Genomic DNA, 26,665 nt, shown 5'->3' with positions numbered 1-26,665 from the left:
ACTTCTTGACAGGTACAATTTTTGTGAAGCCAGATGTGATTTTCATAGCAACAAACCTTCACAGCTTCTTATTTACTATGTATCTTTGTACAGTTCTGTGTTATTTCGGATAAAATCTTTTACACAACTTTTAATATTTCTGTAAGAAACAACATGGGTTTTCCATATCAGTCTCTCTCCTTGACCTCTCCCTCCCATGAGTTTCGCACTCCAATGCATTTTTGTCTGTTTGTTTGTCTGTTTTTTAAAGACAGAGTCTCATTCTGTTGCCCAGGCTGGAGTGCAGTTGCACGATCTCAGCTCACCATAACCTCCGCCTCCCAGGCTCAAATGATTCTCATGCCTCAGCCTCCCCAGTATCTGGGACTACAGGCATGTGCGACCATGCCCAACTAATTTTTGTATTTTTTTAGAGATGTGGTTTTGTCATGTTGGTCAGGCTGGTCTCAATCTCCTGGCCTCAAGTGATCCACCCACCTCGGCCTCCCAGAGTGTTGGCGTTACAGGTGTGAGGCACCACGCCCGGCTCCAATGTAGTTTGAAGCGTCAATGAAATCTTAAGATACCATAATTATTTTTATACAAATTCGTTAGCACTTTTGATCAAGACGTTTTTTCCCAAATATAATAATTCCAGATATTATATGTTTATGTTATATATGATTTAGTTTTGCCAACTATCAAGAGTTTTATAAAGAAGTTATAGGTATATATATGGCTTTTAGGTGTAGAACCATAAATACTTTCACAGGCATAAGAATAGAATTCAATGCCTAGGTACCATTACTTAAAATAAAAACTGCACTTACCTTTGTTGAATACAATTATGGATTTTTAAAATATCTGTGTACATTCTCTGGTAGTCAGGCTTGTACCCTAACTTTTATGAGTTGTGTGCTGTCTATGACTTTTTGTAGTCTACAGAAGGCATCAATAAATTATCTAGGCAATTTAAAATTTTTGTGGAATCTGTCCTTTTTAAAAAAATGTCCTGCAGTGTCTTTTAAACACAGTTTAAGTCTACTGTATTCTTTGGGTTTTTCTAAAAGGAAACACGATTTGGGCCATGAATTTGGGCCATGTATTTGGGGAATCGAATACACACACGTGCACACACACACACACACACTCACACACACATACATCTAGAAAGCACGCATCCCTAGAAATGCCCAAGAATACATCAAGCCTTCATGCTGAGCTGACCCCAGCCACAGAACATGACCTGCTAATGTGTGATGGTGTAATGCATGGGACAGTTTTGCAATCTGAGATGTTCTGCTTGTAACTTAGCTATTTGTTTCAGCTTGCTGCCAGTAGTAGGCTTCAGGAGGGAGCTCTGCAGGGTGGTGACCCAGGAAGCAAGGCAGGTCTCACTGCCACCTGCTAAATTTTGGAGCCCAAGCAACTCCTCATTTACCATGGTGGCTCTTTGGAATGACAGAGGTGTCTCCACTCCTTCTAGTATTGCCCCAGTGGCCTGAGAACTACTTTTTATCACCCATCAGGGCTAGCACTTACACCTGCTATTGGGGAGCCTGATTATGGGCATGCCTGATGCAGCCCCATCAAAATTTTACCCCATTACCCACCTCATAGGCAAAGCATGGGATCAGAGCCCCTGAGAGTTCCACAACCCAGAACATTCCCTGGGACATTAGAGTACTTCTCCTTGTTAGTAAAGATCAAGCATAGACCTTACTACCACCACCCCAGCTGCCTGTCACCTACAAGTGCCTTCAACTGGCCAGGAGGTCAACCTGCACAGTCCATTTCAACTGCTGACATAAGTGCACAGTGCCCGGGAAGGAAATATGCTTTGTGCAACCTCTGCTACCATCATCACCCACACCACCCCAGCTGCTTAGGAGGCCCTGAGCCTGCTCACCTGCCTTGTACATTAATACTACAATTGGCATTTGAGGAAGTCACTACACTAAGGCTATTTATAACCAAGGAAATCATACAGCGCCTACATCACTCCTCCACCATCTCTGTCAGGGTTAGTGCTTGTGTCCACCATTGGGATATCTGAGGGTGACCCCACCTGGTCCAGCTCTGCCCAACTTCACCACCCACTGCATGAAGCACTAGAGGCCTTCTCCTGATAAGCAAATATAAAGCATAAACCCATCTGCTACCACCACCACCACCACCACTGGCTCTTACCTCCTTCAAGTGCTACGTACTGGCCTGTAGGTTAAACTGCACAACTCAATACAAAATCCATTGACACCAATGCAGATAAGCTTATGGAGACCTCTGCCACTCCAGCTCCAAAGGAGGCAGTGAGCGTGCTCACACAACTAGAACATTGCTATGACAACTGGCACTTGAGAAAATCACCACACTAAGGCTACCTATAATGAAAAAAAATTCATACAGTCTTTGCCACTGAAAACACTCAGACTCAAAGCCTAATGATCTTATTCAAAATAGGTTATATTCACATCCTTAAGGGAAAAAATGTCCCATCCAAATAAAAGTAAATTTAAAAATAAGATGTGATATTTTTCTTTTCAAATGAGAAGGAACCAATAGAACAATTCTGGAAGTATAAAATAACAGGGTGTTATAATAACCCTAAAGCATTGCACTAACTCTTTAGCAATAGTTCCTAACCAAAATGAAATACATGAAATTTCAGATAAATAATTCAAAATGTTGATTTTAAAGAAGCTCAACAGGATTCAAAAGAAAGCTGAAAACCAATACAAAGAAATCAGAAAACCAATCCAGGATATGAATGATAAATTTGCCAAAGAGAAACTTCTGGAAAGGAAAATTCATTGAAGAAATTACAAAATACAGATGAAATCTTCAATGATAGACTAGACCAAGCAGAAAAAAGAACCTCAGAGCTTGAAGACAGTACTTTTTAATTTATCCAGTCAGACAAAAACAAAAAAAAATAGAATTAAAAAGTGAACTAAGCTTTTGATAAGTATGGAACTATGTAAAATGTCCCAACTTACAAATTATAGGCATTCCTGGGGGAGAAGAAAAAAAACCCAAAGTCTGGGAAACTATTTGAGAAAATAATTATCGAAAACTTCCCTAGTCCAGGAAGAAATCTAGGTATCTTGATACAAGAAACTCAAAAAACTCCAGAGAAACATTGTAAGAAGAATCTCACCAAGACATACAGTCATCAGACTAAGTTCAATATGAAGGAAAAAATTCCTAAAATCAGCAGAAGAAAAGCATATAGTAACCTATAAAGGAAACCCCATCAGACTAACAGTGGACTTCTCAGCAGAAGCCTTACAAGCCAGAAGAGACTGGGATTTTATTTTCAAGGTGCTTAAGGAAAAAGGCTGTAAACTCTGACTTGTGTATACTGCCAGAATAAGCTTCATAAATGAAGAAGAAATAAAGTCTTTTGCAGACAAGCAAACACTGAGAAAATCTGTCACCACTAGACCAAACTTAAAAGAAATGCTCAAGGAAGTTATAAACATGGATACAAAATTTGTTCAATACTTCCCATAATAAAAACATCTGAAAGTATAAAACTCAAAAGTCTTATAAAACAATTACACAAATAAGGCTACAAAGTAGCTATATAACAATTAATATTATGACAGGAATATTAACCACGACTGAATATGGATTAAATATGCCAATTAAAATAAACAGGTTGATAAAATGGATTAAATAAAGGATCCAACCACACACTTCTTACAAGAAACTCACCTTATTGATAAAGACACTTGGAGACTTAAGTTAATGGGGTGGAAAAAATATTCAATTTAAATGGAAAACAAAAGCAAGCCAGAGTAGTTATATCTACATCTGATCAAGCAAACTTTAAATAAACATCAGTTTAAAAAGACAAGTAATGTCATAATATAATCATGAAGAAATCAATTCAACAAAAAGATGTAACAATCCTAAATATATATGCACCAAACACTGGGGCACCCAGATTTATAAAACGAGTATTACTTGACTTAAGAAAAGAGCTAGGCAGCAATGCAATAATAGCGGGGGACTTCAACATCCTACTGACAGCACTAGGTAAATTATTGAGGCAGAAAATCAACAAAGAAACACAGGAAAATGGCCTTGGCAAAAAATTCCTGACTAAGACCTCAAAAGCACAGGCAACAGAGGCAAAAATATACAAATGAGACTTAAGTAAAAAACTTCTGCATGGCCATGGAAAGAATCAATAGCGTGAACAGAGAATCTTCAGAATGGGACAAAATATTTGCCAAGTATGTATGTGGCAAAGGGCTAATATCTGGAATTTACAAGGAACTCAAACATCCAGTCATAATGAGAAAAACTCAACCCCATTAAAAGTGGTCAAGTAATATGAAAAGATAATTTTAAAAAACGACATATAAATGGTCAAAAAGCATATGCAAACATGCTCAACATTACTAATCATGAGAAAAATGTGACTTAAAACCACAATGAGATACCATTTTATACCAGTAAAAATGGCTATTAATAAAAAGTCAAATAATAACAAATGTTGGCAAAGATGTAGAGAAAAGGGAACACTTACACACTGTTGGTGGGAATGCAAATAAGTACAATCTTTATGGCAATCAGTATGCAGCTTTCTCAAAGAGCTAAAAATATATCTACCATTTGGTGCAGCAATCCCACTACTACATATCTACCTGAAGGAAAATACATCATTATACCAAAAGATACCTCCACTCATAGGTTTAGTGCAGCACTATTCACAATAGCAAATATATGAAATCAACCTAAATGTCCATCAATGGATGATTGGATTAAAATTATTATATACACACACACACACACACACAGTGGAATACTACTCAGCCATAAAAAAATCATGTTATAAATAATCATGTATTAAACAAAATAACTCAGAAACAGGAAGTCAAATATCACATGTTCTCAGTTATAAGTGGGAGATAAATAATGCATACACATGGATATAGGAAGTGGAGTAGTAGACATTGGAGACAGAATAGTGAGGCAGGTGGAGGGTGGTGAGAAATGAAAAAGCACTTAATTGGTTCAATATATACTATTCAGATGATGGCTACACTAAAAGCCCAGACTTCTCCACTTTGCAATAGGTCTATGTTGCAAAACTGTACTTATACTGCTTATTTTATTTTATTTTATTTTATTTATTTCCAGGGTACATGTGCAGGATGTGCAAGTTTGTTACATAGGTAAAGGTGTGCCACAGTGGTTTGCTGCACCTATCAATCCATCACCTAGGTATTACACCCAGCATGCATTAGCTATTCTTCCTTATGATCTCCCCGACCCCCACACTCCCCTGACAGGCCCCAGTGTTTGTTGTTCCCCACCCTGTGTCCGTGTGTTCTCATTGTTCAGCTCCCATTTATAAGTGAGAACATGAGGTATTTAATTTTCTGTTCCTGCATTAGTTTGCTGAAGATAATGGCTTCCAGCTTCATACATGGCCACGTGAAGGATATGATTTCATTCTTTTTCATGGCTGCATAGTATCCCATGGTGTATATGTACCACATTTTCTTTATCCAGTCTATCATTGATGGGCATTTGGGTTAATTATATGTCTTTGCTATTATGAATAGTGCTGCAATGAACATATGCATGTGAGTATCTTTATAATAAAATGACTTACATGTCTTTGGGTATATACCGAGTAATGAGATTGCTGGGTCAAATGGTATTTCTGGTTCTAAATGTTTGAGGAATTGCCACACTGTCTTCCACAATGGCTGAACTAATTTACATTCCCACCAACAGTGTAAAAGCATTCCTATTTCTTCAGAGCCTCACCAGCATCTTTTGTTTCTTGACTTTCTAATAATTGCCATTATGATGGGCATGAGATGGTATCTCATTGTGGTTTTGATTTGCATTTATCTAATGATAAGTGATGTTGAGCTTTTTTTCATGTTTGTTGGTCTCATGTATATATTCTTTTGAGAAGTGTTGACAAAGCTGACAAAAACAAGCAATGGATAAAAGATTCCCTATTTAATAAATGGTGCTGGAAGAACTGGCTAGCCATATGCAGAAAATTGAAACTGGACCCTTCCTTACACCTTATACAAAAATTAACTGAAAATGGATGACATGGTTTGGCTATATCCACACCCAAATCTCATCTTGAATTGTAGCTCCCATGATTCCCACATGTTGTGGGAAAGACCCAGTAGGAGATAATTGAATCATGGCAGCAGTTTTTCCCATACTGTTCTCATGGTAGTGAATAAGTCTCACAAGTTCTGATGGTTTTATAAGGGGAAACTCATTTTGATTGGCTCTCTGATTCTCTCTTGCCACCACCATGTATGAAGTGCCTTTCAGCTTCTGCCATGGCCTCCACAGCCATGTGGAACTGCGAGTCCATTAAATCTCTTTTTCTTCCCAGTCTTGGGTATGTCTTTATCAGCAGCATGAAAATGGTCTAATACAGTACATTGGTACCAGTAGAGTGGGGCACTGCTGAAAAGATATCTGAAAATGTGGAAGTGACTTTGGAACTGGGTAACAGGCAGAGGTTGGAACAGTTTGGAAGACTCAGAAGAAGATAAGAAAATGTGGGAAAGTTTGGAACTTCCTAGAGTCTTGAGACTTGCTGAATGGCTTTGCCCCAAATGCTGATAGCAATGTGGACAATAAAGTCCAGGCTGAGGTGGTCTCAGATGGAAATGAGGAACTTGTTGGGAATCGGAGCAAAGGTGACTCTTGTTATGTTTTAGCAAAGAGACTGGCAGCATTTTGTCCCTGCCCTAGAAATTTGTGGAACTTAAACTTGTGAGAAATTATTTAGGGTATCTGGTAGAAGAAATTTATAAGCAACAAAGCATTCAAGAGGTGCTGTTAAAGGCATTCAGTTTTATAAGGGAAGCAGAGCATAAAAATTCAGAAAATTTTCAGCCTGACAGTGCGATAGAAAATTTCTTTTTCTGAGGAGAAATTCAAGCTGGCTGCAGAAATTTGCTTAAGTAATGAGAAGCTGAATGTTAACTGCCAAGACAATAGAGAAAACGTCTCTAGGGCATGTCAGAGATCTTCATTGCAGCCCCTCCCATCACAGGCCTGGAAGCCTAGGGGGAAAAATGTTTTCCCCATGCTGTGTGCAGCCTAGGGACTTGGTGCCCTGCATTTACAGCTGCTCCAGCTGTGGGCTAAAAGGAGCAAATGTAGAACTCAGGCTGTGGCTTCAGAGGGTGCAAGCCCCAAGCCCTGGCAGTTTCCATGTGGTGTTGAGCCTGCAAGTGCACATAAGTCAATAATTGCGGTTTGGGAACCTCTGTCTAGATTTCAGAGAATGTATGGAAATGACTGGATGCCCAGGCAGAAGTTTGTTGCAGGCATAGGGCCCTCAAAGAGAACCTCTGCTAGGGCAGTGCAGAAGGGAAATGTGGGGTCAGAGCCCCCACACAGATTCCCTACTGGGGCATCACCTAGTGGAGCTGTGAGAAGAGGGCCACTGTCCTTCAGGTCCTAGAATGGTAAATCCACTGACAGCTTGCACTGTGCACCTGCAAAAGCCTCAGACACTCAATGCCAGTCTGTGAAAGCACCTGGGAGGGAGGCTGTACCCTGCAAAGCCACAGGGCCAGAGCTGCCCAAGACCATGGGAACCCACCACTTGCATCAGTGTGACATGGATGAGGGACATGGAGTCAAAAAGTGATCATTATGGAGCTTTAAGATTTGACTGCCCTGCTGGATTTTGGACTTACATGGGGCCTGTAGCCCCTTTGCTTTGGTCACTTTTTCCCATTTGTAATGGATGTATTTACTCAATGCCTGTACTACCATTGTATCTAGGAAGTAACTAACTTGCTTTTGATTTTACAGGCTCACAGGCAGGAGGGACTTGCCTTGTCTTGGATGAGACTTTGAACTGTGGACTTTTGAGTTAATGCTGAAATGAGTTAAGAATTTGGAGGACTGTTGGGAAGGCATGATTGGTTTTGAAATGTGAGGACATGAGATTTGGGAGTGGTCAGGGGTAGAATGATATGGTTTGGCTGTGTCCCCACTCAAATCTCATCTTGAATTGTAGCTTCCATGATTCCTACATGTTGTGGGAGGAACCCAGTGGGAGATAATTGAATCATGGGGGCCTTCCCTACCTGCCTCACCTAAGATATTGTTTGCAAAAATGATTTTGTTAATTTCCAATGCACTGTAATTCATATGAAAAGTGACAGCCTGTAGTTATAACCGGTGAATGTGCAATAATCTGCCTTGGAAAATTACAGACAGGAAGATAAATAGTCTAAGTAAGTGAAAACCTGGCTTAGAGTTAACACATCTGTGAACAAATGTGCAGTGCAGTTTCTCTCATACTGTTCTCTTGCTAGTGAATACGTCTCATGAGATCTGATGGTTTTATAAGGGGAAACCTGTTTTGCTTGGCTCTCTGTTTCTCTCCTGCTGCCACCATGTAAGAAGTGCCTTTTGGCTTCCAGGATGATTGTGAAGCCTCCCCAACCATGTGGAACTGTGAGTCCATTAAACATCTTTTTCTTCCCAGTCTCAGGTATGTCTTTATCAGCAGCATGAATATAGACTAATACAATGGATTGGAGACTTAAATGTTTAACCCAAAACTATAAAAAACCCTCACCACAAACTAAGGATAAAAGAAAACTACCTCGCCCTAATGAAGGTAGTATATGGAAAACCAAGAGCTACTATCATACTTAATGTAAGTATTTCCTGTAAGAACAAGAACCACTTTTACCACTTTATTCGACAATTAGAAATTTTAAACCAGAGCAATTAGGCTAAAAAGAGAAATAAAAGTCATGCAAATTGGAAAGGAAGAAATTAAGAAAGACATCAATAAAGGGAAAGATAGCTTTTGCTTGTGGAGCGGAAGCCTTAATATTGTTAAGATATCAACACACTCAGTTGGGTGTGGTGGTTCACGCCTGTAATCCTAGCACTTTGGGAGGCTGAGGCGGTCAGATTGCTTGAGTCCAGGCATTAGAGATCAGCTGGGGCAACATGGCAAAACCTTGTGCCTACAAAAATTACAAAAAATTTTGCCGAGTGTGGTGGCACATGCCTGTAGTCTCAGCTACTAAGGAGGCTGAGGTAGGAGGATTACATGAACTTGGGGAGCATGCAGTGAACCATGATGGCACTACTGCATTCCAGCCTTGGTGACAGAGGGAGACACTGTCATTAAAAAAAAATCAATACACAATGTGATCTACAGATTCAATGCAATTTCTATCAAAACTCCAATGGCATTTTTGGCAGAAATAGAAAAATTCATCCATAACAAACCCGCACATTGTGCACATGTACCCTAAAACCTAAAGTATAATAAAAAAAAAGAAAAATTCATCCTAACTCCATATAGAATCTCAAGAGACCCAAAGTAGCAAAAACAATCTAGCAAATGAACAAAGTTGGAGGTTTACTGCTTCCCTGATTAAGAAGCTTAGTATACTAGCTACACTAATCACCACAGTGAAGTACTGGCGTAAAGACAGACATAAAGATCAATGGAACACAGTACAGAGCCCAGAAATAAACCCTTACATATATGGTCAAAAAAATTTTGACAGTGGTGCTGAGGCCATTGAATGGGGAAAGGAGAGTCTTTTCAACACATGCTAATGGGAAAACTGGATATCCACATGCAAAAGAATAAAGTTGAATCTTTACTCAATAAAGAACAAATAAACTAATGGGTCAAAGGCCTGAAGGTAAGAGGTACAGTTATAAAATTCTAGGTATAAAATATAAATAAAAAGCTTGATGAACTTGTATTTGACAATCATTTCTTGGATAAAACACCAAAAGAACAGTCAACAAGAAAAAAATATATAAATTGAACTTCATCAAAATTAAAAATATTTGTGCATCAGAAGACATTATCAACACAGTGACCAGGAAATCCATGAAACAGGAGAGACTATTTGCAAATCATACATATGATAAGGAACTAATTTCCAGAATATGTAAGGAACTACTATAATAATAATATTCAGCCTTAAAAAGGAAATGAAATTCTGACACATATTATTACATAAACCTTGAAGAATTATGCTAATTGAGATATGACAATCATACAATAATAACTATTTATGATTCCAATTTTATGAGGTAACTAGAATAGTCAAATTCATAGAAACAAAAAGTAAAATAGTGGTTACCAGTGGCTGTGGAGAGGTAAAAATGTACAGTTATTGTTTAATAAATGCAGAGTTTCAATCTGAGCGGATGAAAAATGTTGTAGAGATGGTTGGTAGTGATATTTGCAAAACAGTGTGTATATGTCACTAAACTGTACACTTAAAATAGTTAAAATAAAAAAATCCTTATTATGTATAATTTGCCACAAAAATTAGCACTATGAAGAGGTGATTGGTTATTGCTTATGCTAACTGTAGAGAGAACTAACGTGGTTTTCTTCAGTGTCACATATATTTGACTATAGTACATTATAGTATTATAGTGTATTACAATCAAATATGTATTATCTGAGGCAGTGATTGACCATATTTATGGTTTGTATAATCTTAAAAAAGTAAGTTGCATCTCTTAATAACTGATTTTAGAAGATGCATTCCAGTTATACACTGAGTGCTAGAGAGACAGTCATTGAGAATAAATTTTTTAAAGTGCTACAGATCAGATATTCCCTATAAGAAACTATTAGCTTTAATTATCAATTATGTGTCAGTGGTATATTTATCAGAAAAAAAATTCATCCTTTTTCTTTAGACTCTTCTGCCTAAATTCTATCCTTTATGTCATCGTTTGACCAATTTCTTCCAAGTTGCTTTCTTCATGATATTCCAACTCTCTTCAATTTAATTTTTCCTCTGCCTAAAAAATAAAATCTCAAAACTTCTACCTTGGCATTAAGGGACATCAGACAATGTGGTCCTTAATTCTGTTCTGAGTTGTACTTCCAAATTATATTTCCATCCAAAGTGTCTGCTCTAACTGAGAAAGATGGCTCCTTCTTTACTTCCATGGTTTTGATAGTGATTTTTTTCTCCTAAATTTGTATGCCTGCAAAATACAAATTCTACCTATTCTATAAATTTTCCTTGAGGATGCCATTCCACAATTATGTCTGTTTCGAAAATTTTGCTCACCTTACTGTAAATTTGTCATTTGGTCTTAGGTTAATATTATTTAACTATTTTGTGTACGTATACAGTTTTTCTGTCTTGAAAGGGAATGTAAATGGTATAACTACACAGTCATAACACTTATTTTAACCAAGATACACACTATTCATACAAGTGAATGTCTCCCATTCAATGAAATTACTTTGGGGAAACAAAATACTTATTGCAATAGAGTCATTGCAATAAGTATTTCTGTATATTAATAAAATGCAGAATTATATTATTAATTTCTGTATAATAATTCTTTCTGTATATTTTGTGATGGTAAGTCATCATCTCTTTACAGATTAATTTCATTTGATTTTAAAAACAATAAATTTATTTTTATGTTGTTAATGCTATTTTTGAAATTTCTATTGGTGTTTAATGAACAGGTGGTATTTAGCTGCATGAATAATTTCTTTAGTGGTTATTTCTGAGATTTTGGTGCACCCATCACCAAATGTGTAGACTTTATCCCTCACCCTACTCCCACCCTTTCCCCTGAGTCCCTAAAGTTCATTGTATCATTCTCATGCCTTTGCATCCTCATAGTTTAGCTCCCACTTATGAGAGCATACAATGTTTGGTTTTCCATTTCTGAGTTACTTCACTTAGAATAATGGTCTCCAATTCCATCCATGTTGCTGTGAATGCCATTATTTCATTCCTTTTTATGGCTGGGTAGTATTCCATATATCCCATTTTCTTTATCCACTCATTGATTGATAATTGACAGGCATTTGGCTGGTTCCATATTTTTGCAATTGCAAATTGTTCTGCTATAAACATGTGTGTGCAGGTATCTTTTTTGTATAATTACTTCTTTTCCTCTAGATAGATACCCAGGAGTGGTATTGCTGTTTCAAATGGTGTATCTACTTTTAGTTCTTTAAGGAATCTCCACACTGTTTTCCATAGTGGTTGTACTAGTTTACATTTCCACCAATAATGTAAAGTGTTCCCATTTTACCACATCCATGCCAACATTTATTATGTTTTGATTTTTTGATTATGGCCATTCTTGCAGGAGTGAGGTAGTATTGCATTGTGGTTTTGATTTGCATTTCCCTGATCATTAGTGATGTTGAACATTTTAAAAATATGTTTGTTGGCCATATGTATATCTTCTTTTGAGAGTTGTCTATTCATATCCTTAGCCCCCTTCTTAATGGAATTGTTTGTTTTGTTCTTGCTAATTTGTTTGAGTTCCTTGTGGATTCTGTCCTTTGTTAGATGTAGATTGTAAAGATTTTCTCCCCCTCTGTAGGATATCTTTTTACTCTGCTGATTATTTCTTCTGCTGTGCAGAAGGTTTTTAGTTAAGTCCCATCTATTTATCTCTGTTTTTGTTGCATTTGCTTTTGGGTTCTTGGTCATGAAGTCTTTGCCTAAGCTAATGTCTAGAAGGGTTTTTGCAATGTACCATCTAGAAATTTTATGGTTTCAGGCTTTAGATTTAAGTATTTGATTTGATCCATCTTGACTTGATTTTTGTATAGGGTTAGAGATGACGATCCAGTTTCATTCTTCTATATGTGGCTTGCCAATTATCCCAGCACCATTTGTTGAATACAGTGTCCTTTCCCCACTTTATGTTTTTCTTTACTTTGTCAAAGATCAGTTGACTGTAAATATCTGCCTTTATTTCTGGGTTCTCTATTCTGTTCCATTCATCTACATGCCTAGTTTTATACCAGTACCATTTTGTTTTGGAGAGTATGGCCTTATAGTATAGTTTGAAGTTGCGTAATGTAATGCCTCTAGATTTGTTCATTTTGCTTAGTCTTGCTTTGGCTAGGCAGGCTCTTTTTTGGTTTCATATGAATTTTAAAATTGCTTTTTCTAATTCTGTGAAGAATGGTGGTGGTATTATAAAGGCAAATGCATTGAATCTGTAGACTGCTTTTGGCAGTATGGTCATTATCACAATATTGATTCTACCTACCATGAGCATGGGATGTATTTCCATTTGTTTGTGTCATCTATGTTTTCTTTCAGCAGTGTTTTGTAGTTTTCATTGTAGAGGTCTTTCACCTCCTTGGTTAAGTGTATTCCTAAGTTTTTGTTGTTGTTGTTGCAGCTATTGTAAAACAGGCTGAGTTCTTGATTTGATTCTCAGCTTGGTCACTGTTTTTGTATAGCAGAGCTACAGATTTGTGTACATTAATTTTTTCCCATAAATTATTGGAGTACAGGTGGTATTTGGTTACATGAGTAAGTTCTTTCATGGTGATTTGTGAGATTCTGTTGCACCCATCACCCAAGTAGTATACACTGCACCATATTTGTAGTCTTTTATCCCTGGCTACCTCCCACTCTTCCCTTGCCCAGTCCCCAAAGCCCATTTTATCATTCTTATGCCTTTGTGTCCTCATAGCTTAGCTCCCACATATCAGTGAGAACATACTATGTTTGGTTTTCCATTCCTGAGTTACTTTACTTAGAATAATAGTCTCCAATCTCATCCAGGTTGCTGCAAATGCTGTTAATTGATTCCTTTTTATGGCTGCATAGTATTCCATTGTGTATATATACCGTAGTTTCTTTATTCACTTGTTGATTGATGGGCATCTGGGTTGGTTCCACAGTTTTGCAATTGTGAATTGTGCTGCTATAAACATACATGTGCAAGTATCTTTTATGAATAATAACTTCATTTCCTCTGGGTAGATACCCAGTAGTGGTATTGCTGGGTCAAATGGTAGTTCTACTTTTAGTTCTTTAAGGAATCTTCACATTCTTTTTCATAGTGGCTATATTAGTTTACACTCCCACCAGCAGTGTAGAAGTGTTCCCTGTTCACCGCATTCACACTAGCATCTACTGTTCTTTGATTTTTTTATTATGACCATTCTTGCAGGACTAAGGTGTTATTGCATTGTGGTTTTGATTTGCATTTCCCTGATCATTAGTAATGTTGAGCATTTTTTCACATGTTTGTTAGCCATTTGTATATCTTCTTTTGAGAATTGTTTATTCATTTCCTTAGCCCACTTTTTGATGGGATTGTTTGTTTATTTCTTACTGATTTGTTTGGGTTCATTGTAGATTCTGGATATTAGTCCTTTGTCAGATGTACAGATTGTGAAGATTTTCTCCCACACTGTGGGTTGTCTGTTTACTATGCTGACTGTTCCTTTTGTCATGAAGAAGCTCTTTAGTTTAATTAGGTCCCATCTATTTATCTTTGTTTTTATTGCATGTGCTTTTGGGCTCTTGGTCATGACATCCTTGCCTAAACCAATGTCTAGAAGGGTTTTTCCAATGTTATCTTTTAGAATTTTTATAGTTTCAGGTCTTAGGTTTAAGACCTTAATCCATCTCAAGTTGATTTTCTATAAGGTGGGAGATGAGAATCCAGTTTCATTCTCCTATATGTGGCTAGCCTATAATCCCAGCATGATTTGCTGAAAACAGTGTTCTTTTCCCACTTTATGTTTTTGTTTGCTTTGTCAAAGATCAGTTGGCTGTATTTGGGTTTATTTCTCTATTTTTCTCCACTGGTCTATGTGCCTATTTTTATACCAGTACCATGATGTTTTGGTGACTATGGCTTTATAGACTGGTTTGAAATCAGGCTGTGAGATGCCTCCAGATTTGTTCTTGTGCTTAGTCTTGCTTTGGCTATGCGGGCTCTTTTTTGGTTCCATATGAATTTTAGAATTGTTTTTTCTAATTCTGTGAAGAATAATGGTGCTATTTTGATGGGGACTGTGTTGAATTTGTAGATTGCTTTTGGCAGTATGGACATTTTCACAATGTTGATTCTACCCATCCATGAGCATGGGATGTGTTTCCATTTCCTGGTGTCATCTATGGTTTCTTTCAGCAGTGTTTTGTAGTTTTCCTTGTAGAGGTCTTTTGATCCCTTGATTATGTATATTCCTAAGTATTTTATTTTATTTTTTTGCAGCTATTGTAATAGGGGTTGAGTTCTAGATTTGATTCTCTGCTTAGTTGCTGTTGGTGTATAGAAGAGCTACTGGTTTGTGTACATTAATCTTATGTCCAGAAACTTTGCTGAATTCTTTTATCAGTTCTAGGAGCTTTCTTGAGGAGTCTTTAGGGTTTTCAGTGTGAACGATCATATCATCAGCAAACAGTGAGATTTTGACTTCCTTTTTACTGATTTGGATGCCCTTTATTCCTTTCTCTTGTCTGATTGCTCTGGCTATGACTTCCAGTACCATGTTGAAGAAGAGTGGTGAAAGTGGGCATCCTTGTCTTGTTCCAGTTCTCAAAGGGAATGTTTTCAACTTTTCCCCATTCAGTATTGTGTTGGCTGTGGGTATGTCATAGATGGTTTTTATTACATTAAGGTATGTCCCTTGTATGCTGATTCTGCTGAGAATTTTAACCATAAATGTTGCTAGATTTTGTCAAATGCTTTTTCTGCATCTGTTGACATGATTATGTGATTTTTTAAAAAATTATTTTTATGAGGTGTATTACATTTATTGATTTGTGGATGTTAAGCAATCCCTGCATCCCTGGTATAAAACTAACTTGATCATGGTATATTATCTTTTTGATATGCTGTTGGATTCTGTTAACTAGTATTGCATTGAGAATTTTTGCATCTATGTTCATCATGGATATTGGGCTTTAGTTTTCTTTTTTGGTTATGTTTTTTCCTGGTTTTGGTATTAATGCTGGCTTCATAGAATGAATTAGGGAGGGTTCCTTCTTTTTCTATCTTGTGGAATAGTGTCAAAAGAATTGGTATCAATTTTCCTTTGAATGTCTAGTAGAATTCCACCGTGAATCTGTCTGGTCCTGGACTTTTTTTTTGTTGGTAATTTTTCTAGTTACCATTTCAATCTCGCTGCTTGTTATTGGTCTGTTCAAGGTATCTAATTCTTTCTGATTTAAGCTAGGGGGGTTGTATTTTTCCAGAGATTTAGCCATCTCTTCTAGGTTTTTTAGTTTATGTGAGAGGAGGTGTTCATAGTACCCTTGAAGGATCTTTGGTATGTCAGTTTTAATATCTCTTGCAATTCTTAGTGAGGTAATTTGGATTTTCTCTCTTCTTTTCTTGGTTAATCTTGCTAATGGTCTATCAGTTTTATTTATCTTTTCAAAGAACCAGCTTTTTGTTTCATTTATCTTTTGTATTTTTTTTGTTTCAATTTCATTTAGTTCTGCTCTGATCTTTTTGTGATAAAATTTCCAGGTGTTTTTGTGCTTCTTGTATTTGGATGTCTAGGTCTCTAGCAAGGCCAGGGAAGCTTTCCTCAATTATCCACCCAAATATGTTTTGGCTTTGTTCATATTTTCTTATTCTTTTTTCTTTGTCTTTGTAGGATTGGATTAATTAAAAAAACCTTCTCTTTTAGCTCTGAATTTCTTTCTTTCACTTGTTCAATTACATTCTGAGACTTTCTAGGGCATTTCACATTTCTAAAAGTGTGTCCAAAGTTTCCTGGATTTTTGATTTTTTTTTTTTTCTTTAAGCTGTCTATTTCTTTGAACATTTCTCCCTTCACTTCTTGTATCATTTTTTGGATTTCCTTGCATTGGGCTTCGCCTTTCTCTGGTCGCTCCCTGATTAGCTTAATAACTAACCTCCTGATTCTTTTTCAGATAAATCAGTAATTTCTTCTTGGTTTGGATCCATTGCTGGTGAACTAGTGTGATTTTTTTGGGGGGTGTTGAAGAGCCTTGTTTTGTCATATTACCTGGCAGGGTTGGTTTTCTGGTTCCTTTCCATTTGGGTGGGCTCTGTCAGAGGGAAAGTCTAGGGCTGAAGACTGTTTTTCAGATTTCTTTTGTCCCACAGGATGTTCCCTTGATGTAGTACTATCTCCCTTTTCCTATGGATGTGGCTTCCTGTGAGCTTAACTGCAGTGATTGTTGTCTCTATTCTGGGTCTAGCCACCCAGTAAGTCTATCCAAATTCGGGCTGGTACTGGGGGGTGCCTGCACAGAGTCCTGTGATGTGAACCGTCTATGGGTCTCTCAACATGGATACCAGTGCCTGTTCAAGTGGAGGTGGCGGGCGGTGCAATGGAGTCTGTGAGTATTCTTAGATTTGGTGGTTTAATGCTCTATTTTTGTGCTGGTTGGCCTCCTGCCAGGAGGTGGCACTTTCCAGAAAGCATCAGCTGTGGTGGTATGGAGAGGGACTGGCCATGGGTGGGGCCCTAAAACTCCCAAGATTGTATGCCCTTTGTCTTCTGCTACCAGGGTAAATAGGAAAAGGCCATCAGGTGGCGGTGGGGCTAGGCATGTCTGAGCTCAGACTCTCCTTGGGTGGGTCTTGCTGCAGCTGCTGTGGGGGATTGGGGTGATTCCCAGGTCACCGGAGTTGTGTACCTAGGATGATTATGGCTGCCTCTGCTGAGTCATGCAGGTTGTCAGGGAAGTGGGGGAAAGCCAGCAGTCACAGGTCTCACTTAGCTCCCATGCAAACCAAAGAGCTGGTCTCACTCCCACTATGCTTCTCCCCAACAGCCCCAAGTCTGTTTCCAGGTGGAGGATGAGATGGGCTTGAAAACTTGCCCCAGGCTACCTGCTTCCATGCTGCAAAAGAAAAGGGCTTAGTTCTTCCCCCGCCTGTGGAGTCTGCACACCAGATTTGTGCTCTCCCCCCAGTTCTGGCCAGGAGGCTTCTCACAATGTTCAAATTGTTACAAAGTTCAGCTAAAGATTTCCTCCTCCCTGTGGAGTTTTACCCCCTGCTCCTCTGGCCAGCCTCCAAATGTATCCCTGTGGTACCAGGCAGGAATGGCCTGCTAGGGGACCCAGCAAGCTCACAGGGACTTTCTGCTGCTTCCTCTACCCCTGTATTTCACTCGGCCCTCTAAATTGTCTCAGCTCCAGGTAAAGTTGGAAACTTCTCCTGCAAACAGACCTTCAGCTTCTCCAGTGGGTGTGTTTGGGAGAGGAGGGTATCCCTTTCACACTTCTGCAGTTGGGCCACTCACAGTACTTGGGGTGTCTACGGGGTCCTGCAGGAGCAGTTCGTTTTCTTCAGATGGTCTGTGGGTCCTCTCAGGATTGCTGGTTTGTTCTTGCAGTCCATCCGGAGCTGAAATTCACAATGCGAGTCTCTGCACGCTGCTCTGTCTGCAGCTGCAATCTTCTCCTGCCTCACGTCCACCATGATGATTCCAATTCTGATTTGTGTACATTAATTTTGTAACTTGAAACTTTGCTGAATTCATTTACCAGTTCTAGGAGTTTCTAGATGAGTCTTTAGGGTTTTCTAGGTATACAATCATGTCATCAGCAAACAGTGACAGTTTGACTTCCTTATTACCATTTGGATGCCCTTTATTTCTTTCTCTTGTCTGATTGCTCTGGCTAGGACTTTCAATACTATATTGAATAGAAGTTGTGAAAGTGGGCATCATTGTCTTCTTCCAGTTCTCAGGAGGAATGCTTTCAACTTTTCCCTGTTCAGTATTATGTTGGCTGTGGGTTTGTCATCGATGGCTTTCATTACCTTAAGGTATGCCCCTTCTATGCTGATTTTGCTGAGGGTTTTAATGATAAAGGGATGCTGGACTTTGTCAAAGGGTTTTACTGCATTTATTGAGATGATTATGTGATTTTCTAAAAAAATATTTTTATGAGGTGTATCACATTTATTGACCTGTGGATGTTAAACAATCCCTGCATCCCTGGTGTAAAACTAACTTGATCATGGTGTATTATCTTTTTGACATGCTGTTGGATTCTGTTAACTAGTATTGTGTTGAGAATTTTTGCATCTATGTTCATCATGGATATTGGGCTGTAGTTTTCTTTTTTGTTATGTCCTTTCCTGGTTTTGGTATTAGGATGATACTGTGTCTGGAATTGGTGGGTTCCTGGTCTCACTGACTTCAAGAATGAAGCTGCGGACCCTCGCTGTGAGTGTTACAGCTCTTAAGGTGGCACATCTGGAGTTTGTTCCTTCTGATGTTCGGATGTGTTTGGAGTTTCTTCCTTCTGGTGGGTTCATGGTCTCGCTGGCTCAGGAGTGAAGCTGTGGACCTTCGCGGTGAGTGTTACAGCTCTTAAGGTGGCGCGTCCGGAGTTGTTCATTCCTCCCAGTGGGTTTGTGGTCTCGCTGGCTTCAGGAGTGAAGCTGCAGACCTTCGCGGTGAGTGTTACAGCTCATAAAGGCAGTGTGGACACAAAGAGTGAGCAGCAGCAGGATTTATTGCAAAGAGCGAAAGAACAAAGCTTCCATAGTGTGGAAGGGGACCGGAGCATATTGCCACTGCTGGCTCGGGCAGCCTGCTTTTATTCTCTTATCTGGCCCCACCCACATCCTGCTGATTGGTCCATTTTACAGAGAGCTGAGTGGTCTGTTTTGACAGGGCGCTGATTGGTGCATTTACAATCCCTGAGCTAGACACAAAGGTTCTCCACATCCCCACTAGATTAGTTAGATACAGAGTGTGGACACAAAGGTTCTCCAAGTCCCCACCAGATTCAGGAGCCCACCTGGCTTCACCCAGTGGATCCCGCACCACGGCTGCAGGTGGAGCTGCCTGCCAGTCCCACGCCATGCGCCTGCACTCCTCAGCCCTTGGGTGATCGATGGGACTGGGCACCGTGGAGCAGGGGGCGGTGCTCGTTGGGGAGGCTCAGGCTGCACAGAAGCCCACGGAGGCTGGGGGGAGGCTCAGGCATGGTGAGCTGCAGGTCCCGAGCCCTGCCCCGCGGGAAGGCAGCTAAGGCCCAGTGAGAAATTGAGCACAGCAGCTGCTGGCCCAGGTGCTAAGCCCCTCACTGCCCGGGGCTGGTGGGGCCGGCCGGCCCCTCCGAGTGCAGGGTCTGCCGAGCCCATGCCCACCTGGAACTCGCACTGGCCCACAAGCACCGCATGCAGCCCCGGTTCCCGCCCATGCCTCTCCCTCCACACCTCCCTGCAAACTGAGGGAGCTGGCTCTGGCCTTGGCCAGCCCAGAAAGGGGCTTCCACAGTGCAGTGGTGGGCTGAAGGGCTCCTCAAGTGCTGCCAAAGTGGGAGCCCAGGCAGAGGAGGTGCCAAGAGCAAGTGAGGGCCATGAGGACTACCAGCACGCTGTCACCTCTCAATACTAGCTTCACAGAATGATTTACAGAGGATTCCCTTTTTCTCTATCTTTTGGAATATTTTTAGTAGCATTGGTACCAATTCTTCTTTGAATGTCACATAAAATTCAGCTGTGATTTCATCTGGACATAGACTTTTTTTGTTGGTAACTTTTTAGTTACTGTTTCAATCTTGCTTCTTATTATTGGTATGTTCAGAGTTTCTATTTCTTCCTGGTTTAATCTAGGATGGTTGTATATTTCTAGGAATTTATCCATCACCTCTAGGTTTTCTAGTTTGTGTGTGTAAAGGTATTCCTAGTAGCCTTGAATGATCTTTTGTATTTCTGAGATATTGGTTGTAATATCTCCCATTTCATTTCTAATTGGGCTTATTTGAATCTTCTCCTTTCTTTTCTTGATTAATTTCACTAATGGTCTATCCATTTGGTTTATTTTTTTCAAAGAACTAGCTGTGTGTTTTCTCTTTTGTATTTTTTTTTGTTGTTTCAATTTCATTTAGTTCTGGTCTTTCTTTTCTTCTGCTGGGTTTGTTTGTTGTTTTTTCTCTAGTTCCTTGAGGTGTAATCCTAGATTGTCTATTCGTGCTCTTTCAGACTTTTTGATGTAGGCATTCAATGCTATGAACTTTCCTCTTAGAACCACTTTTCTGTTTCCTAGAGGTTTGGAGAGGTTATATTATTATTATTGTTCAGTTTAAATAATTTTTTATTTCAATCTTCATTTCATTGTGACCCAATGATCATTCAGAAGCATGTTATTTAATTTCCATGTATTTGCACGGTTTTGAGGGTTTCTTCTAGGGTTGATTTCCAATTTTATTGGACTGTCGTCTGACAGAGTACTTGATAAAATTTCAATTTTCTTAAATTTACTGAGATTTGTTTTATGGCTTTTACTGAGACTTGTTTTGCCATAAGGTCCATCTTGGAGAATGTTCCATGTGCTTATGAACAGTGCATATTCTGCAGTTGTTGGGTAGAATGTTCTGTAAATATCTAAGTCCATTTGTTCTGGGGTATACTTTAAGTTCATTGGTTCGTGTTGACTTTCCAGACCTGTCTAGTGCTGTGAGTGGAGCATTGAAGTCCCCCACTGTTATTGTGTTGCTGTCTATCTTATGTCTTAGGTCTAGTAGTAATTGCTTTGTGAATTTGGGAGCTCCAGTGCTAGGTGCATATATATTTAGGATTGTGATATTTTCCCATTGGACTAGTTCTTTTATCATTACATAAGGTCCCTCTTTGTCTTTTTTAACTGCTGTTGCTTTAAAGTTTGTTTTGTCTGATATAAGAATAGCTACTCCTGCTCATGTTTTTGTGTCCATTTGCATGGACTATCTTTTTTCCACTCCTTTACCTTAAGTTTATTTGAGTCCTTATTTGTCAGGTGAGTCTCTTGAAGACAGCAGATATTAATTAGTGAGTTCTTATCAATTTTGTCATTCTACTTCTTTTAAGCAGAGCATTTAGGCCATTTTCCATTCACCGTTACTATTGAGATGTGAGGTACTATTCTATACATTGTGCTACTAATTGCCTGAATACCTTGGTATTTTTTTCACTGCTATTGTTTTATGTGTCCTGTGAGATGTATACTTTAAGGACACTCTATTTTTCTGTATTGTGAGGATTTGTTTCATGATTTAGAGCTCCTTTAAGCAGTTTGTAGTGCTGGCTTCATAGTGGCAAATTCTCTCGGCATTTGTTTGTCTAAAAAAGATTGTATCTTTCCTTCATTTATGAAGCTTAGTTTCACTGGATACAAAATTCTTGACTAATTGTTTTGTTTAAGGAGGCTAAAGATAAGGCCTCAATCCCCTCTAGCTTGTAGAGTTTCTACTAAGAAATCTGCTCTTACTCTCACAGGTTTTCCTTTTCAGGTTACCTGGTGCTTTTCCCTCACAGTTCTTAAGATTATTTCCTTTGTTTTGACTTTAGATAACCTAATGAATATGTGCCTAGGCGATGAGTTTTTTGTGATAAATTTCCCAGATGTTCTTTGAGCTTCTTGTATATGGCTGTCTAGGTCTCTAGCAAGGCCAGGGAAGTTTTCCTTGATTATCCCCTCAAATATGTTTTCCAAACTTTTAGATTTCTCTTCTTTGGGAACACAAATTACTCTTCTGTTTTGTCATTTAACATAATCCCAATCTTCTTGGAGGCTTTGTTCATTTTTTTAAAATAATTTTTTTCTTTGTCTTTGTTGGATTGGGTTAATTTGATACACTTGTCTTCAAGCTCTGACATTCTTTCTTCTACTTGTTTGATTCTATTGCTGAGATTTTCCAGTGCATTTTGCAATTCTCTAAATGTGTCCTTCGTTTCCAGAAGTCGTCATTGTTTTTTATGTTTTCTATTTTATGTATGTGTGTATTTATTTATTTATTTTTTTCGATGGAGTCTCGCTCTGTTGCCCAGGCTGGAGTGCAGTGGTGTGATCTCAGCTCACTGCAACCTCTGCCTCCCAGGTTCAAGTGATTCTCCTGCCTCAGACTCCTGAGTGGCTGACATTGAAGGCACCTGCCACTGCGCCAGGCTGATTTTTGTATTTTTAGTACAGAAAGCGTTTTGCCATGTTGGCCAGGCTGGTCTCAAACTCCTGATCTCAGATGATCCTCCCACTTTGGCCTTCCAAAGTGCTGGGATTATAGGCATGAGCCACCATGCCTAGCCTGTGACTGCTTTTTATTTATGCTATCTATTTCACTGGAGAATTTTCCACTCATATTCTACATGATTTTATTTATTTATTTATTTATTTATTTATTTGATGTGTTTAAGTTGGACTTCACCTTTCTCCCGTACCTCCTTGATTGGCTTAATAGTTGACCTTCTGAATTCTTTTTCTGGCAATTCAGATACATCATCTTGGCTTGGATCCATTGCTGGTGAGGTACTGCGATCTTTTGGGAGTGTTAAAAAACCTCATTTTGTCATACTACCAGAATTGTTTTTCTGGTTCCTTCTCATTTGGGTAGACTACTAAGGCAGTGGGCAGGGCCATAGAGCTACCAAGAAATTATGACCTTTGTGTTTGGCTACCAGAGTATAAAGAGAAAGACCATCAGGTGGGGGCAGGGTTAGGCATGTCTGAGCTCAGACTCTCCTCGGGTGGGGCTTGCTGCAGCTGCTGTGGGGGATGGGGTGTGGTTTTCAGGCCAATGGAGTTATGTTCCCAGGGGGATTACGGCTATCTCTGCTTGGTCACATAGGCCACCAGGAAAGTGGAGGAAAGCTGGCAGCCACAGGCCTCACCCAGCTCCCATGCACCCTGCGGCCAGAAAGGCTGGTCTCACTCCCACTGTACCCTCACTCAACACAACCTAGTTTATTTCAAGGCAGCCAGTGAGCAGGGCTGAGAACCTACCCCAGGCCGTAAGACTCCCAGCTGAGAAAGCAAGCAGGCTCACATTGCTGCGGCTATCCCTGCGCAGCAATCCACCTCCCTCAGAGGGTCTGTGGATTCTCTTGGCTTTCCTCTTAATGTTCCTGCGGTAGTTCTTAGAGCAAAAGTTCACGATATGGTTCTCCACACACTGCTCTGTCTATACGAGTGGGAGCTGCAAGTTAGTCCTGGCTCCTATCTGCCATTTTTTCCCCAATCTCAGTAAACTTATTTTGATTTGAGTCTCCTGAATTGGCTGAGTGATGTAGCTTGGCATAAAATTTATTTGTTTATGTCTTTGTCTTATTATTTTATAGTGTGACTATTTAACAATAAGATGGCATATTCTTTTTACATATTTTATGCTAAATCTGAAATGTATATGGAATATTTAAAAAGTATATTTTTAGCCTAAGAGAAAGTGTACAATTGTACAGAACATAAATCCACTAAAAGGATTAGCATTTATTGGAAGACTACTTTCTGGTTGTTTAAAAATGTAATTAAACACAGTCCATTAAAAATAAAAATAAAAAAATTAAAATTAAAATTAGCAAGATCCCATATTTGAAAGAGCCTGGAACAGGAGGGGACTGGAGTCTTAGAGGATCTCAGCTGGGAAAGGACTTGTTCTCCCTAGATTCCCGTTGTACTATTTAATTTTCTTACAGTGGGCATAAAAATAAATTGATTTCCATTTAAAAGAAAAAAATCTTTCTGTTTCTAAAAAATTAAATAACCAAATAATTACATACAGAAAGAAATAGAAAAAACTTACCGTTCCACACAGTCAGAAAGCCTGGGGCAATGGTTGGAAGCAGGGGCATCATGCCCCCCTACAACATATAAGAATCCATTGTATGTGGCAACTCCCACACCTCCACGTCTTTTGGACATTGGAGCACACAAACTCCACTTGTTAGTGTGTGGGTCAAAGTATTCCATTGATTTGAGGCAGGAACTTCCATCACGTCCACCAATAGCATATAACCTAGATAAAAAGACAGAACTGTGTGTATGTATATGTGTGTGTATACATATACACACAAAATGCATGCATAGAATGAGAGTGAGAGAACTTTGTACAAAGCTTTTCAAGTTTCTGAAGGGTCTGACTATATATTCTACGCCTACACTATTTTGCAGTGAATAGCAGAAGTTTGTGAATAGATCATTACCTGAGGGCACCTGTTAAAATCTATCCCAACCCAAACCTCCCTTTTTCACTATCTTCATCACAGTCATTTTAACATAATTGAATAAAAGATTCCATGGGATATGAGGCACAGAAAAAAAGAGAGAAAGATCAAAGGGATTGGCAGGATAGTTCCAAAGACCAACTCCAACAACTTTACAGGTTTAGCAGGTTTCAACTACCTAGGAGCAGAATCCGTTGTTTTTATGTATGACTTTATATTTGCATTAAAAAATTATCACTTAGAATACATTAGCTTAATAAACAACTAAGGAAAGAGGATAGAACCCAGAAACTAGATTTTTTCCCCTAGGAAGTGATATTGGCTATGACATTTCTCCCATACACTTTAAAATGCAATTCTTTTGATAAGTAGTATTTTTAATATAATTTTAAAATTAACATCCATTAATAAAGAACACAGACATTTATTAATCCATATTCCTATAACTTCCCTTCATGCTGAGTTGTAAACAATAGCAACTCAGCAAAGCACAATTGGTCAAATTTCATGTTTTCATCCTGTTCTGTATTAGGTAGGAGATTACATAACTGAATCACCTGACATTATTCAGGTGCAGCCACAGATAGATTTAGGAGTAGCTTAAGCTCTAAGACACTTTAAAACTGGATCTCCTCTTAACTATGGACACTTCCTATTTATTTCTATGCCAGGTTCTAAAAACAATGCGTTGACATTTTGACTGAGACCATATCTGTGATAATGTATTGGCTTCATGCATAGTCAATATAAACACACAAGGCTGTCTCTGGCAACTGACCCAACCTATTGTCTGAAACTCGCATGATTCATGACCCTCTTATATGCTGGTCATTGTCTCCAAAGTTCCCTTGTCAGAAAGCACATAATACCTGGTAACAATTCAAGCTCTTAGAAACTTCTAACATCATCATGTTTTAGTATAATATCTCGGAAGTGATAGGCAAGTGACAGGAAGAGGTAAACATTCAGGAAGGGTGAGACTAGGTAGGATTCTATATTTAGGAACCCTGAACACTCAGGAGAGGTATTGTTGAAAGAATAAAAGAATCACCTTGTTATATCTATAGACAGACTAAAGTTTTGATAAAAATAAATCATAATGTAAAAAAGTAGTAACTTCTTGAGGGTAAAATTAGAACTGGCTTGCCTATAAAAGCGTTTCTCAAATTTAGTGTGCACAGAAGTCACCTGAAGATCCTGTTAAAATTAAGATTCTGATTCAGGACATCTAGGGCGGGGCTAGGATTCAGCATTTCTAAATACGAAAGGTGGATGCTGCTGGTCCCAGGACCACACCTTGATTAGCAAGGGCATACAGAATATTTAATCAAGTATTTATTTTAGACAAGTATTTTCAGTCGTAATGGAGAGTTCCAATGAAGACCTTTTATTATTGATAACAAGTACATCCAGGTTATTTGGAATGCTAATTGATTGATGGATCACGTCACTAAAGTTCTGTACTATATGACCTGGAAGCAATGAGCATGTGTGTTTCAACTTACTCACTTGTTGTTTAATGCAACAACACCAACTGTGCTTCTAGGAGTTGACATATTGGCTACGTAATTCCACTGTCGTCCCTCAGGGTCCCATCTTTCTACAGTATTTAGATAGCTCCATCCATCATGACCACCTACAGCATACATTGGTCCTTCAAGAGTGGCTACACCTAAAAAAATTAAAATAATATGTGGGTTCACCTAGGTATGCCACACACTGAATATTGTTTCATTTTGAAAGCAATTAACTGCTTAAATTTTTTTGTTTTGCTTATTAAACGATTTTGCATACATATGAATAGTTTACTGACTCTGTTGTAAAGCTAAGTATGGTTTTCTAACCCTATGAAACTTTCAGTTTCAGTTACTATATCATAGAAGGGTATTATTGTTGTAACACTGAAGTCAAAAGAGGCAGTAGAATGCACCATTTCTAGATACGTAATTTAAAAAGCTGG

The 26,665-nt window shown here is 38.8% G+C and overlaps 1 protein-coding gene across 2 annotated transcripts in view; it reads right to left on the bottom strand.

Moving 5' to 3' along the window:
* Positions 1–26,665, bottom strand: part of KLHL4 (kelch like family member 4) — a 161,815-nt gene that overhangs the window by 8,356 nt on the left and 126,794 nt on the right. For both annotated transcript variants that reach the window (XM_003269023.4, XM_003269022.4), the window contains exons 8-9: positions 26,215–26,377; positions 24,285–24,497 (exon numbers count right to left, since the gene is read on the bottom strand). In XM_003269023.4, coding sequence (XP_003269071.1) covers positions 24,285–24,497; positions 26,215–26,377 — 376 coding nt within the window. The remainder of the gene's footprint in view (positions 1–24,284; positions 24,498–26,214; positions 26,378–26,665) is intronic.

The sequence above is a fragment of the Nomascus leucogenys genome, chromosome X (assembly GCF_006542625.1).
Source record: "Nomascus leucogenys isolate Asia chromosome X, Asia_NLE_v1, whole genome shotgun sequence".
Lineage (NCBI taxonomy): Eukaryota > Metazoa > Chordata > Mammalia > Primates > Hylobatidae > Nomascus > Nomascus leucogenys.
Note: the sequence above shows the minus strand (reverse complement) of the source record. Positions and strands in the feature narration are given on the sequence as shown.